Below are 12,874 nucleotides of genomic sequence, written 5' to 3'. Positions count from 1 at the left end.
GGGGGAAGAGTAAATACAAAATACCTTATATAAATAACCTAAACAAAGAAGTTTACTAGAACTTGACAGCTTACTTAGTTCACAAACTGTACATCAAAAATGTATACTATACATAATATCATCTGAAGGCAGTTAGAACTTTTTTGGAAACCCAAACCTGCACAGGGCTTGTAAAGCTCCTACCCACCACCATGGGAAAGCACTTGGCAATCAGCTGCCCTGGCACTAAATACTAAATGGTGTGGAGTAAATATGAGCTCCGGTGTGTTCGCACACTCCACGTGCAGAGCCCGCCAGGGAGTCGGAACGGCGCTGCGCTAATCACAGGCAGTGAGACATTTTCCCGATGTGCGGCTGCAGAGATCGGGAAATGTCTCACTGCCTGTGATTAGCACAGCGCAGTTCCGACTTCCTGGCGGGCTCTGCACGTTGAGTGTGCGAACACACCGGAGCTCATCCTTAGTGTGGAGCATCACATGATTCCCTGGTGATGGATTCCAGTAGGAAGAGTCACCATATTACACTTGAAGTGCAGATAATGTTAGGTCTAGTTTACATTTGCAGTTGAGCAGCGCTTTTATCATGCTGCCCCCCCAAAAAGTCCGTAGGGGGGGGGTACATATGTACAGCTGTAATATTTTGCAGTGCAGCTGGCTTCTCCTCTCTCTCCCGCTGACCCCGCTGCTGGGGAATCTTCAGTGTCTGCGCCCAGAGTCCCCCCAACCCCCTCTGCTCTAATTTCCCCCATTGATCCGATCCCCCTGTGTGCCACTCTTCTCTCTTCCGTGTCCCTACCAACATACCCAGTTCTTGTAAACACAGTTTACTATGCTTCAGTTTCTGAATGAACAGGAAGCCGCTCATCACAGAGCACTTCCTATCCAGGGGGTGCCAGGTTGTCCCCTCCCAGCCATCATAATTTAACCACACCCACTTTACGCACACACCGCAGGCCGCTGTCCCCCTGAATCCTCATTCTCAGCTTTAAAAGTTGTGAGGTATGACACTGGATGGCACCACACTGCTGTGCGGATACATGAATGAAGCGTCACATTTTCTTTTACACTAGCCCGCAGAGTAAAGCACTGTGTTTTATTGCACTGACTTGTGTAATCCTAAAGTACATCTCTCATGTGAGAGTTGACAATTCAAAAAGAGGGGAGCAAGGGGGAAGGGGGATATTGTGACTTTATATGAAGCACGTGGAGTGCCTCTTGGTTTCCCATACCTACCCTGATTGCAGCCTGTGTTGGTTGTCCCCTCTGGGCTACCTGCCACGGCTCCCGGTTGGAGGTGCCTATAGATGGTTTGTGGCGCCGACCTACCATACCACCAACATGTTTAACCTGAGTAAGTAAGCATGCACTCGTTTTGGGGGTTTCCTTCACCCCCCCATTATTTATATAATTTTCTCTATCATAGATTTATCACGTGCTTTGCTCCTGATGAGTGGTTCAAAGGCCACGAAACGCGTAGAGCTACCAAATGCCGTGTCCCTACCAACATACCCAGTTCTTCAAGTTATCATTTACTACCCCAACAGGTGTAAGAGGCCCTTGGTCTTGCAGGCATCAATCTGCTTACGTTTTTATTTAATCATGCCTTGGTGAACCCTGGACTTTTATTGCGATTCTACTTTGTGACACCAATGTTATTATCATGTTTGGACATTACCATGTTTTACAATTACCTTGTTTACTATTGATACCAGCATTTTATGTTATTCTAAATGTAATCAATAAAATTGCTATTTATTCACCAATTCATTCTTTTGCTACCATGTGCTTCATATAAAGTCCCAATATCCCCTTCCTCCCCTCTTCATGTATAGTTGTATATAAAATGCACTTTTTAATGGGCTTATCGTTATGGCCTAGTCATCACTACCCAGCTGTCTTGACATGACGGAGGCGGGCACCTGGAGAGGGTGGGGGGACAGTATCCCCGGCACAGCTTGATCCCCACAGGGGTGCTGGGGGTGGGTGGATCCCCATTACTCTAGAGGCCCAGCCATTATCTTGCTGTTGTGTCTACATTCTCAGGAGAGACATAAAGACGACCCACCCATACTTTTTATTTCAGTTGTATAATCTTTCATTTACTCTCTTATATTGTTTGTATGTTTTTATATCACTTCGGAGGACTTCCCCCCCGGAGAAGTTTAATATGCCACAACTGTACTTTGTATACATTTGTTAAAATCAATAAACATCTATTGAAAGAAAAAGGAAAAAAAAAAATGCACTTTTTATCTTTCAAAAAGGGTTTGCCAGTGCTAAACCTTTCATCCAATTTCTGTTGCATTTGTAAATTCCAAAAGTCAGTATAAAATAATTGTATGGGTAAAAAAAAACAAAAAAACAAAAACAGCTGTGTTTAATCTTTTTTTTATAGAATTCTCCTTTAAGGGGGCGTGGCAGGGTGTGTGTCCTATGCCTAAATATGTTTGCTAATAAGTGTCCCTCATTCCTATATCAAAAAGTTGGTAGGTATACATGTCACTTTAACCCTCACTCAGCCTCTAGCAGCCACCAGCACAGCGGGTCTCTCGCTGGAAGAGCTCAGCTCGCACAAGCGCATTAGGTATCTGAATAGCAGAGGGACTCACACATGCGCAGTACACATCAGCTGAGACTCGCACTGAAACAAGCGTACAGCGCCCCCTGAAGTCCTGGCCGCCTGTTTCCTGCTTTACGTCACATCCTGCCCTGAAAAAAAAAAAAACATGAAAGTTTAGAGCGCGAGATACGATTGTGTGTACGGAACCGTCAGCTGGAAGTATGGACCCGGCCTCTTGTATGAAGAGCTTACTGCAGGCCATAGCGCGGTACAAGAGCACCAAGAATGAGGCGGACGGGGCTGCCGTGCAGAGACAGCTGGAGGTAGAGGATCCCCACCTAGACCGTACATGAGCGCTTTATACGTTACAGGTCCCAGGCAGAGGCTGCATGGCATGCCGGGACTTCTGGTTCTACATGCAATCTTTTCCTGTCCTGGGGGGGGGGGCATGGAGGCTGCTGGGGAGACACTGTCCCTGACCTGCAGCATGCATTTACATAAGGAGGACTTGTGTCTTTCCTCATCAGTAATGCATGCTTGTGCTGGCTCTCATTATTGAAGTCAGGAGCACTAGAGGCAATTTTATTTTGGATAGACTAGGAGTGCTTATACCCCCCCCCCCCACCTCATATTTTTTTTTTTGCCATCTGTGTCCCATTGGGGTGATTTCCCTTCACAACAGGAAGTGAGGAAATCCCTCCAAAGTGGGTGTCCCAACTGGAAGATTTCCCCCTCTATTCATGACCTAACGACAACTAGGGATGAGCTTGGGTGTGTTGGGATGCTCCTCTGAACCCATGTGCCAAGCCTGCCAGGAAGCGGTCACCTGTAATAGGCCAATTGTCTGTGGTAGGAGCATTCCCAGACCCCCACAATTATTCACTTGTGTGTGGCTGCAAGCTGGGGAATGCTCCAGCCATGGAATGCTGGCCCATTACAGGTGACAGCTTCCTGGCAGGCTTGGCCACATGGGTTCAGAAGAGCATCCCAACTAAGGATGAGCTCGGGTGTGTTCGCACACTCCACGTGCAGAGCCCGCCAGGAAGTTGGCACGACGCTGTGCTAATCACAGGCAGTGAGACATTGTCCCGATGTGCAGCTGCAGAGATCAGGAAATGTCTCACTGCCTGTGATTAGCACAGCGTCGTGCCAACTTCCTGGCGGGCTCTGCACGTGGAGTGTGCGAACACGCCCGAGCTCATCCTTAATCCCAACACACCCAAGCTCATTCCTAGAGACAGCTCGACATTTGAGATATTCTTTCACTTTTAAACAGTAAACAGGATAATTTAGAGAGGGGGACTATCACTAATGGGGACACAGACAGCAATAAAAAAAAAAAAACTTACAGGGGTTCTAATCCACCTCCACTCTATTCAAATAAAAAAAAAATAACTTTGCCTTTAGTTATACTTTAAATACATTGTATTCCCTTCCATATATCCAATGAAGTGACTGGCCTCAGGTGATACACAGATTTATTTATTTCAGGTACTTATATAGCGCCGTCAATTTACGCAGCGATTTACATATACACTGTACATTCACATCAGTCCCTATCCTCAAGGAGCTTGCAATCTAAGGTCCCTAACACACATTCATACATACTAGGACCAATTTAGACAGGATCCGATTAACCTACCAGCATGTCTTTGGAGATTAAATAAATCCTCCTACAGAAGTTGTACCTGTCTATCTGTAGTCTCCTCTATACCCATTCAAAGTCCAAAATGTATAATGCTTGTCTGAGCTGTCAGGAAAAAGGGGGCAGCGAGCTGAAGTAACACTCTGCAGAGCTCAGTGAGGAGATGTCTGAGAGCTGATTGGAGGGAAGAGACACACCCCTCTTCACACAGCACTCAGGAACAGAGCTGAGGCGGTCAATCAGCTGGAGGTCCTTCCCCCTGTCACCTGTTTTTCTCTTGGTGTCAGGATAACTTGTCAGAAGTGATTAATACTGATAGCAGAGGAATGAAGCAGCAGACAGGAATGACAATTTGTGCTCTGGATAGACTGAGGTTTACATACACTTTAACATAACCGCCAAGTAAATGAGTTGTCCAAAGAAGGTCTGTTTCTCTCACACATTAAAGTAACTGTCACTTGCTGTAAAATCTATAGATAACCACTCGCTGTAAAGAATAGTTAATATTTATTGTGGCTGAAGAATAACCTTTTGGATGCCATGTCTGCCCACTGGCTGCTCCATTGCTACAGGACATTAATGTATCAGTCAGCAGGTGGAGCAGCAAGGAACCACCATCCAACACACCTGATTAGCTCTTTACAGGAGTTGTAAAGGCAGGTGTTTTTTATCTTAATGCATTAAGATAAAAAACCTTCTGTGTGTAGCAGCCTCCCCAGCAACCCCCAATTACCTACCTGAGCCCCTTCTCTCTCCAGCGATTTCCACAATCCTCTCGGCCATCCAGTACACTCCTCCTGATTGGCTGAGACAGAGCAGTGGTGCCATTGGCTCCCGCGGCTGTCAGTCAGCCAATCAGGGGAGAGAGGGGTCAGGGCTCCATGTCTGAATGGATACACGGAGCTCTGACTCAGCTTGAATGCCCCCTGTAGCAAACTGCTGGCTGAGGGGGCACTCCTAGACGGGAGGGGCTAGGAGCAGCAAAGAGGGACCCGAGAAGAGGAGGATCCGGGCTGCTCTGTGTAAAACCAACTGCATAGAGGGGGTAAGTATAACATGTTTGTTATTTAAAAGAAAGAAAAAAAACTAGCTTTTACAATCAGTGTTAATTTAGGCAGGAAATTTCTATTCAGTTTTAGTCTGTCTTAGGACTAAAATGGCATTTTAGTTTTAGTCCCATTTTAGTTTTCTGCAATTGTTTTAGTCGTATTTAGTCGACTAAATCTCCAGTACATTTTAGTTGTCTAAAATCTAATGGGTGTAATTAAATTGTAATGCATTAGTTAACATTTCTCTACAATTTCCAAACTCATTATATACTGCTGGAGTGAAAAATCTCATATGTTATTATCTATGAAATAGAGGTATGAACATGCACTACAGACCAGTGTTAATTTTGAAGTCAAATTTCAATTTAGTTTTAGTCTTTTGACTAAAATGCCATTTTAGTCGACTAAAATAGTATTAATTTAGTCGACTAAAATGTTTTAGTCAACGAAATTAACACTGTTTACAATCGCTTTAAGTCCTCGTTCACATCACTGTTTACAATCACTTTAAGCCCTCGTTCACATCAGATTTGTTGCATGTTTCCAGAAGGACAGCACTTCACATTAAGATTTCTGTTCTCTTCTATTTGGCCCATTCACATTGCAGCTATGCACTTTCACAGCATCTCATGTTTTTTGACCTCATAGACTTCAGTAGGAACACCTGAAAATTGTGCACAACAGGCATTTTTCGTGCCTAATTGCCAGTTTCCTCCTAATAGCTTTTTAATGTATAAAAATGCATGTAAAAACACCCGATGAAGCCACCAATCAAGTGTATACCCAGCTTTAGGCTGGCCATAAATTATACAATTTCCTTTTCATTTACCAAAACCATATAATTTGAGGTCACACCTAAACACTTTCAATTCGTATGCAATCAGGGAGGTCCTTGTACTACATAGTTGAAGCTAAAGTAAATTGAATTAGAAATTTGTATAATGTATGGCAAGCGTAAGGCTGAGTTAATTTTTAATACTGCATGCAAAAACATGTTTTGTGAATTGGTATACTTACGGTGCTATTCATTCTCATCAGCACCTCTGAACACCTTGTCAATGATTTGCATTGCAGTGCACTACAGTGAAAAGTAATGCTCTTCCCTGCGTTACAAAAAAATAGTACATGCAGCTGTTTGGCGCCGTAGGTGGCCTATTTAATTGAATGCACATTAGAGTTCCACTGTCACAAACTGCAAGCAGGCAGTCTCTTTTTTGCATTGTCTCTTCTACAATTAAATATGCTTATGTATAGCAGGATATCTGTACTAAACCCAATAAACAAACAATATTGTGTATAGATATAAAACAAAACAGGAATGTGTATTTATGATATAAATATATCAGATACAAGTGTACAAAAAAAGGCGCTGCATCTAAAAAAAAAAAAAAAAAAAAAAAAAAAACTTAATTTAGTCCATAAACTTGTGTATCCAATAAAGATGCACAATCTCAAAAAACTCAAACAAAAAAAGCACACACAAGTGCCAGCATGCACTCAACTAAACCAATGAGCTCAAACAGGTGCAAATATGCAAAAACATACAATGTGAAAATAAAGTCCAAAAAAGTGCAAAATTCAATGTGGACAATCGGGACAAACTTTTCAGCAAGACAAGCGTTTTTTCTGTTCATCAAATAAAGAAAAAATAAGCGCCTCTTACCAGATGTGATGGCTCTCAAATTATAGAGATCGGATAGGCACACACAGGAAGGACCACTTGGCCACAGGCGTTCACATCCACAGGCTATTCCAACAACAGGATCCCTCCTCCAGCAGTGGTCTTTGCTCTGTTTACACACTCCTCTCAGAACCTTCTAATGCCATAGGTTCCTCCCCAGGATGTGTTTATAAAATGGAAAGAAGAGGCTTCGTGGTGCAGTACTCCAGTTTAAAAGGTGTTTATTCTTAAAAAATCATGAGCACTGACATCCAAATAAAAAACTGAAGCCTCTTCTTTCCATTTTATAAACACATCCCGAGGAGGAACCTATGGCATTAGAAGGTTCTGAGGAGTGTGTAAACAGAGCAAAGACCGCTGCTGGAGGAGGGATCCTGTTGGAGAAGCCTGTGGATGTGAACGCCTGTGGCCAAGTGATCCTTCCTGTGTGTGCCTATCTGATCTCTATAATTTGAGATCCATCACATCTGGTAAGCGGCGCTGATTTTTTTTTTTTTTTTTATTTGATGAACAGAAAAAAACGTTTATCTTGCTGAAGAGTTCGTCCTGATTGTCCACATTGAATTTTGCACTTTTTTGGACTTTATTTTCACATTGTATGTTTTTGCATATTTGCACCTACTTGAGCTCATTGGTTTGGTTGAGTGCATGCTGGCACTTTTGTGTGCTTTTTTTGAGTTTTTTGAACTTCCGCATCTTTAATTAAATATGCTTACCTGCCTGCTCACAGCATTCTCTGGCATGTAAACCGAGCTGCGCATGTGTAGCTTAGCTTACTTCGCTGGCACAGTCCCTGTGTGCCAAGATGATTGATTCCTGCACATGCACAGGAGTGACATCATCCCACGCTAGCCAATGAAGATGGCTGAAAGCTGGCATGCAGAAAAAGATACCAGTGAGAGACACGGATGAGTGTAGAGTACAGGCAGGAAAGGTGATTACTTTTTCTTTTAGGGCTCAATAACACTGTGAATTGACCTGTGTTTTTCTGCAGTAGATGCCACTGTATAGCAGCACAACACTGATGTGCACATCACGCTGCTTCCTGTTGGAGTTGCCTGCGTAGCAATAAGCTGCTTTTTGCTGTGAGTGACAGTGTGAACCTAGCCTTACAGAGAGTGCTTATTTAAAAATGTTTTGTCTAGTAAGAATTGTGCTAAAGTCTTATCATAGTGCTTTCCTCTCCTTTTAGACCCCATTTACACCTGCATAATGCACATTAGTGCTTTTTTTGCCTTTTTCTTTTTCTTTCACTGCCATGTAGGGCAACCCGTATAATTGATTGGGTTGTCCTACACATGACAAATCTGCAAAAGTAACTCCGAGTCCTGTAACTTTTTTAAGGAGCAGACCTTGGTGTGTTTGTTACTGGGTGTTTTAGCGCATTTGCTGTGTGACCAAATGCCCAATTCCTTGCTGTGTTTAGGGTGTCATTAAAAACGATGGCACCACAAGCGCGATGCATGTTTTTCATGCGTTTTCAGGAATGCGCTCAAAAACAAGCATTTATGCGTGCTTTCCTGGAACATAAAGGTGTGAATGTAGCCTTAATGTTTTTTATGTGTTTTATTTATTTTGATGAATTTTAGTTAGTCAAAAGCAACACAGTAAACTTGTTTTTTGTTTGCCTTTGTTCATAAGGTCATCTTTGGGCTGAAGTTGATCAAGTTATTTGCATCAAACAAGATATTACCCAGTGAATGCTTGAGTGCTCTTGTGGAACTTATTGAAGACCCCCATACTAGTCCTGCTATAACATTGAAGACTGTTAACTTGTTATCAAATTTAGGTAAGTATCTTATGTGGAGAAAGATGCATTAGGCATACACACAGTGGGGTTTAGACCGGGTTCACACTGGTACGACACTACAGTCGTACCACTTTGGATCCGACTCTGCCCTGCGACTTGAAGTCCGACATCTTCAGCTTCAATAAACGGGGATCCATCTTTGATCCCTGACAATACCAGGCACTGTGTCTGGTATGAATCTTTAGGGGGGGAACTTCACTCAAAAAAAAAAAAAAAAAAAAAACAGCATGGGTTCCCCCTCCAAGAGCATACCAGGCCCTTCGGTCTGGTATGGATTTTAAGGGGAACCCCCTAGCCGAAAAACAGCGTGGGCCCCCCCCCCCCAAATCCATACTAGACCCTTATCCGAGCACACAGCCCAGCAGGTCAGGAAAGGGGGTGGTGACGAGTGAGTGGCCCCCTCCCTCCTGAACCGTACCAGGCTGCATGCCCTTAACATGGGGGGGTCGATGCTTTGGGGCAGGGGGGCCCTGCGCCCCCCACCCCCACCCCAAAGCACCTTGTCCCCATGTTGCTGAGGACAAGGGCCTCTTCCCGACAACCCTGGCCGTTGGTTGCCGGGGTCTGCGGGCAGGGAGCTTATCGGAATCTGGAAGCCCCCTTTAACAAGGGCGGCACCCAGATTCCAGCCCCCCACCCTATGTGAATGAGTATGGGGTACATTGTACCCCTACCCATTCACCTAAAAAAAAAAAAAAAAAAGTGTCAACAATAAAACGTATTACACATTTTTAAAGTCATTTTATTAAGGCATCTCCGGCATCTCTTCTCCCCTCTTCTGCCTCCTCCGCTGATTTCTTCTGCCTCTGTCGGTTCTTCTCCCCTCTCTGGTTCTTCTAGCCCTCTCCGGTTCTTCTCTCTCTGTCCCTTGTCTTCTGCCTCTGCTGGGCCTTCTCAGCTATCTTCTCACGCTTTTGCTGTGTCTTCTCCCTCTGTCCTTCCGATGTTGACTTAACGCTCTCTCCCGCTCTAATGCTGGGTGCGCGGTATGCCCCTACTTATATTGGCATGGGGTGGGGTCAACCTGGGATGTCATCCAGAGGCCCCGCCCCATACAACGTCCTAGCCCGGGGCATGATGGGGCGGTGACGTCATAAGGGGCAGGCCTCCGGTGACCCCGCCCCATGCCAATATAAGTAGTGGCACACCGCGCACCCAGCATTAGAGTGGGAGAGAGCGTCGAGTCAACATCGGAAGAAGAACAGAGGCAGAAGACAGTGGAGAGAGGGAGAAGGCTAAAAGACGTCAGCGGAGAAGAACTAACAGGTAGAAGACAACAGCGGAGGAGGGAGAAGAAGTCAGAAGAGATGCCGGAGCTGACGTAATAAATGACTTCAACACCCTGTGTGCTTTTTTAATTTTGACATTTTTTTTTTTTTTTTTTTTTTTTTATAGGTGAATGGGTAGGGGTACAATGTATTTCATACTCATTCACATAGGGTGGGGGGCTGGAATCTGGGGGCCCCCTTGTTAAAGGGGGCTTCCAGATTCCGATAAGCTCCCCACCTGCAGACCCTGGAAACCAACGGCCAGGGTTGTCGGGAAGAGGCCCTTGTCCTCATCAACATGGGGACAAGGTGCTTTGGGGTGGGGTCCGGCCCCAAAGCACCGACCCTCCCATGTTGAGGGCATGCGGTCTGATACCGTTCAGGAGGGAGGGGGCCGCTTGCTCGTCCCCACCCCCTTTCCTGACCTGTTGGGCTGTGTGCTCGGATAAGGGTCTGGTTTGGTTTTGGGGGGGACCCCCACACCGTCTTTTCGGCATGGGGGTTCCCCTTAAAATCCATACCAGACCGAAGGGCCTGATATGCTCTTGGAGGGGAAACCCATGCCAGGTTTTTTTTTTTTTTTTTTTTAATTTGGTGTGGCGTTCCCCTTCAAAATCATCAGAGCATAAGCTGCATATCAAATTTGAATCAGTAAAGACGGCAATCCGGCTTCAGTGATATTCAGTGGGCTGAAGTAGGATCAAAGTCAGACCAAAGTAGTACAGGGAGCATTTTCAAAGTAGGACCGACTTGTGTCAGACCAGTTAAGATGGCTCCCATAGAGAAACATTGATTTTCACATGTCATGCGACATGAGCTCCCAATATCGGAGCGTTTGTCGTACCAGTGTGAATCCAGCCTTATTTACTAAATCTGAAGAGTGCAAAATCTGGTGCAGCTGTGCATGGTAGCCAATCAGCTTCTAACTTCTGCTTCTTCAGCCAAGCTTTCCCACAAAAACCTGGAAGCTGATTGGTTTCTATGCAGAGCTGCACCAAATTTTGCACACTCCAGTTAAAGAAAATCAACCCCCTGTGACTTCCATAGTCCCCCATCCACGCTAAACAGTGTGGATTAACCACTTCAGCTCCGGAAGGTTTTATCCCCTTCCTGACCAGGCCATTTTTTGCGACACGGTATTGCGTTGCTTTAACTGACAATTGCGCGGTCGTGCGACACCGCCCAAATAAAATTGGTGTCCTTTTTTCCCACAAATGGAGCTTTCTTTTGGTGGTATTTGACCACCTCTGCGGTTTTTATTTTTTGCGCTATAAACCGAAAAAAGACCGACCATTTTAAAAAAAATTTCTTTTTTTACTTTCTGCTATAAAACATTACCAATAAAAATTGTTTAAAAATCCCATTAAGCATATATTGATTTGCGCAAAAGTTATAGCGTCTTCAAACTATGGGATAGATTTATGGACTTTTTAAATTATTTTTTTAAATTATTTTTTACTAGTAATGGTGGCGATTGGCCATTTTAGACGTGACTGCCACATTACGGCAGACAAATCTGACACTAAGTGACACTTTTTGGGGACCAGTGACACTAATTCAGTGATCAGTGCTAAAAAATATGTACTGACCTTGTATAAATGACACTGGCAGGGAAGGGGTTAACACCAGGGGCAATCAAACGGTTAAGTGTATTCCCTTTGAGTGTTTCTAACTGTGGGGGGGAGTGGATGCACTTGAGGAAAAAAGATCCTTGTTTCAGCTTTCTCTCTTTTACTCTGACAGAACATCGGTCTGTCTTGTTTACATAAGCAGAGCGCCGTTTTTCCTTTCTTCCAAACGATCAGCGGGTCCGTGCGGCCACCGGCCCATCTGATTGGCTCTCGCTGTGTCCAATCAATGTGGGAGCGGCAGGCGCATGCCCCCTAGATCGCGTGCAAAAAACAGGTACGTGATTTTGTGCAGACAGGCCGCCCTGCAGCAGTATATAAGTGATCCGGAAGTGGTTAAACAAATTTCCTGCTGACAGCTCTTGAACTCTGACAAGATAGTACCCACAGCTGTCAGAATATCCTCCACAGTAACTACAGGATTTTGGCTGAAATTGGAGCATTAGCTGAAATTGGAGCCATGTACCACCAGCTTTAGTTTTTCTGATTTTGGTTTTGATGGTGGTACCAATATCATTTTAGGTACCACCATTATCTTTGTAGAGTAATCTACAGTGGATATAAAAAGTCTACAAAAAGCCTGTTAAAATGTCAGGTTTCCGTGATGTAAACAAATGAAACAAAGGTGAATCATTTTAGAACTTTTTCCACCTTTAATGTAACCTATAAACTGTACAACTCAATTGAAGAACAAACTGAAATCTTTTAGGGGGGGGAGAAAAATTATATAACTAAAATGTGGTTGCATAAGTGTGCACACCCTCTTATAACTGGGGATGTATCACGTTCAAACTCATGTTAAATTTAAAGTGCCTCTGATTAACCCCAAATAAAGTTCAGCTGTTCCAGTAGGTCTTTCCTGACACTTTCTTAGTCACATCCTACAGCAAAATCCATGGTCCACAGAGAGCATCCAAAGCATCAGAGGGATCTCATTGTTAAAAGGTATCAGTCAAGAGAAGGGTACAAAAGAATTTCCAAGGCATTAGCTATATCATGGAACACAGTGAAGACAGTCATCATCAAGTGGTGAAAATATGGCACAACAGTGACATTACAAAGAACTGGACGTCCCTCCAAAACTGATGAAAAGCTGAGAAGAAAACTTGCCAGGGAAGCTGCCAAGAGGCCTACGGCAACATTAAAGGAGCTGCAGGAATATCTGGCAAGTATTGGCTGTGTGGTACATGTGACAACAATCTCCCATATTCTTCATATGCCTGGGCTATGGGGT

At 44.3% G+C, this 12,874-nt stretch overlaps 1 protein-coding gene across 1 annotated transcript in view; it reads left to right on the top strand.

Annotated features, from left to right (window-relative positions):
• Positions 1-2,603: 2,603 nt before the first annotated feature.
• CIP2A (cellular inhibitor of PP2A) overlaps positions 2,604-12,874 on the top strand; it is a 79,839-nt gene continuing 69,568 nt past the window's right edge. The window contains exons 1-2 of the mRNA XM_073614978.1: positions 2,604-2,882; positions 8,576-8,723. Of these exons, the coding sequence (XP_073471079.1) occupies positions 2,781-2,882; positions 8,576-8,723 (250 nt within the window). The 5' untranslated portion in view covers positions 2,604-2,780. The remainder of the gene's footprint in view (positions 2,883-8,575; positions 8,724-12,874) is intronic.

Source organism: Aquarana catesbeiana, linkage group LG02 (assembly GCF_042186555.1).
Source record: "Aquarana catesbeiana isolate 2022-GZ linkage group LG02, ASM4218655v1, whole genome shotgun sequence".
NCBI lineage: Eukaryota > Metazoa > Chordata > Amphibia > Anura > Ranidae > Aquarana > Aquarana catesbeiana.
This window is presented reverse-complemented; position numbering and strand designations above follow the sequence as displayed.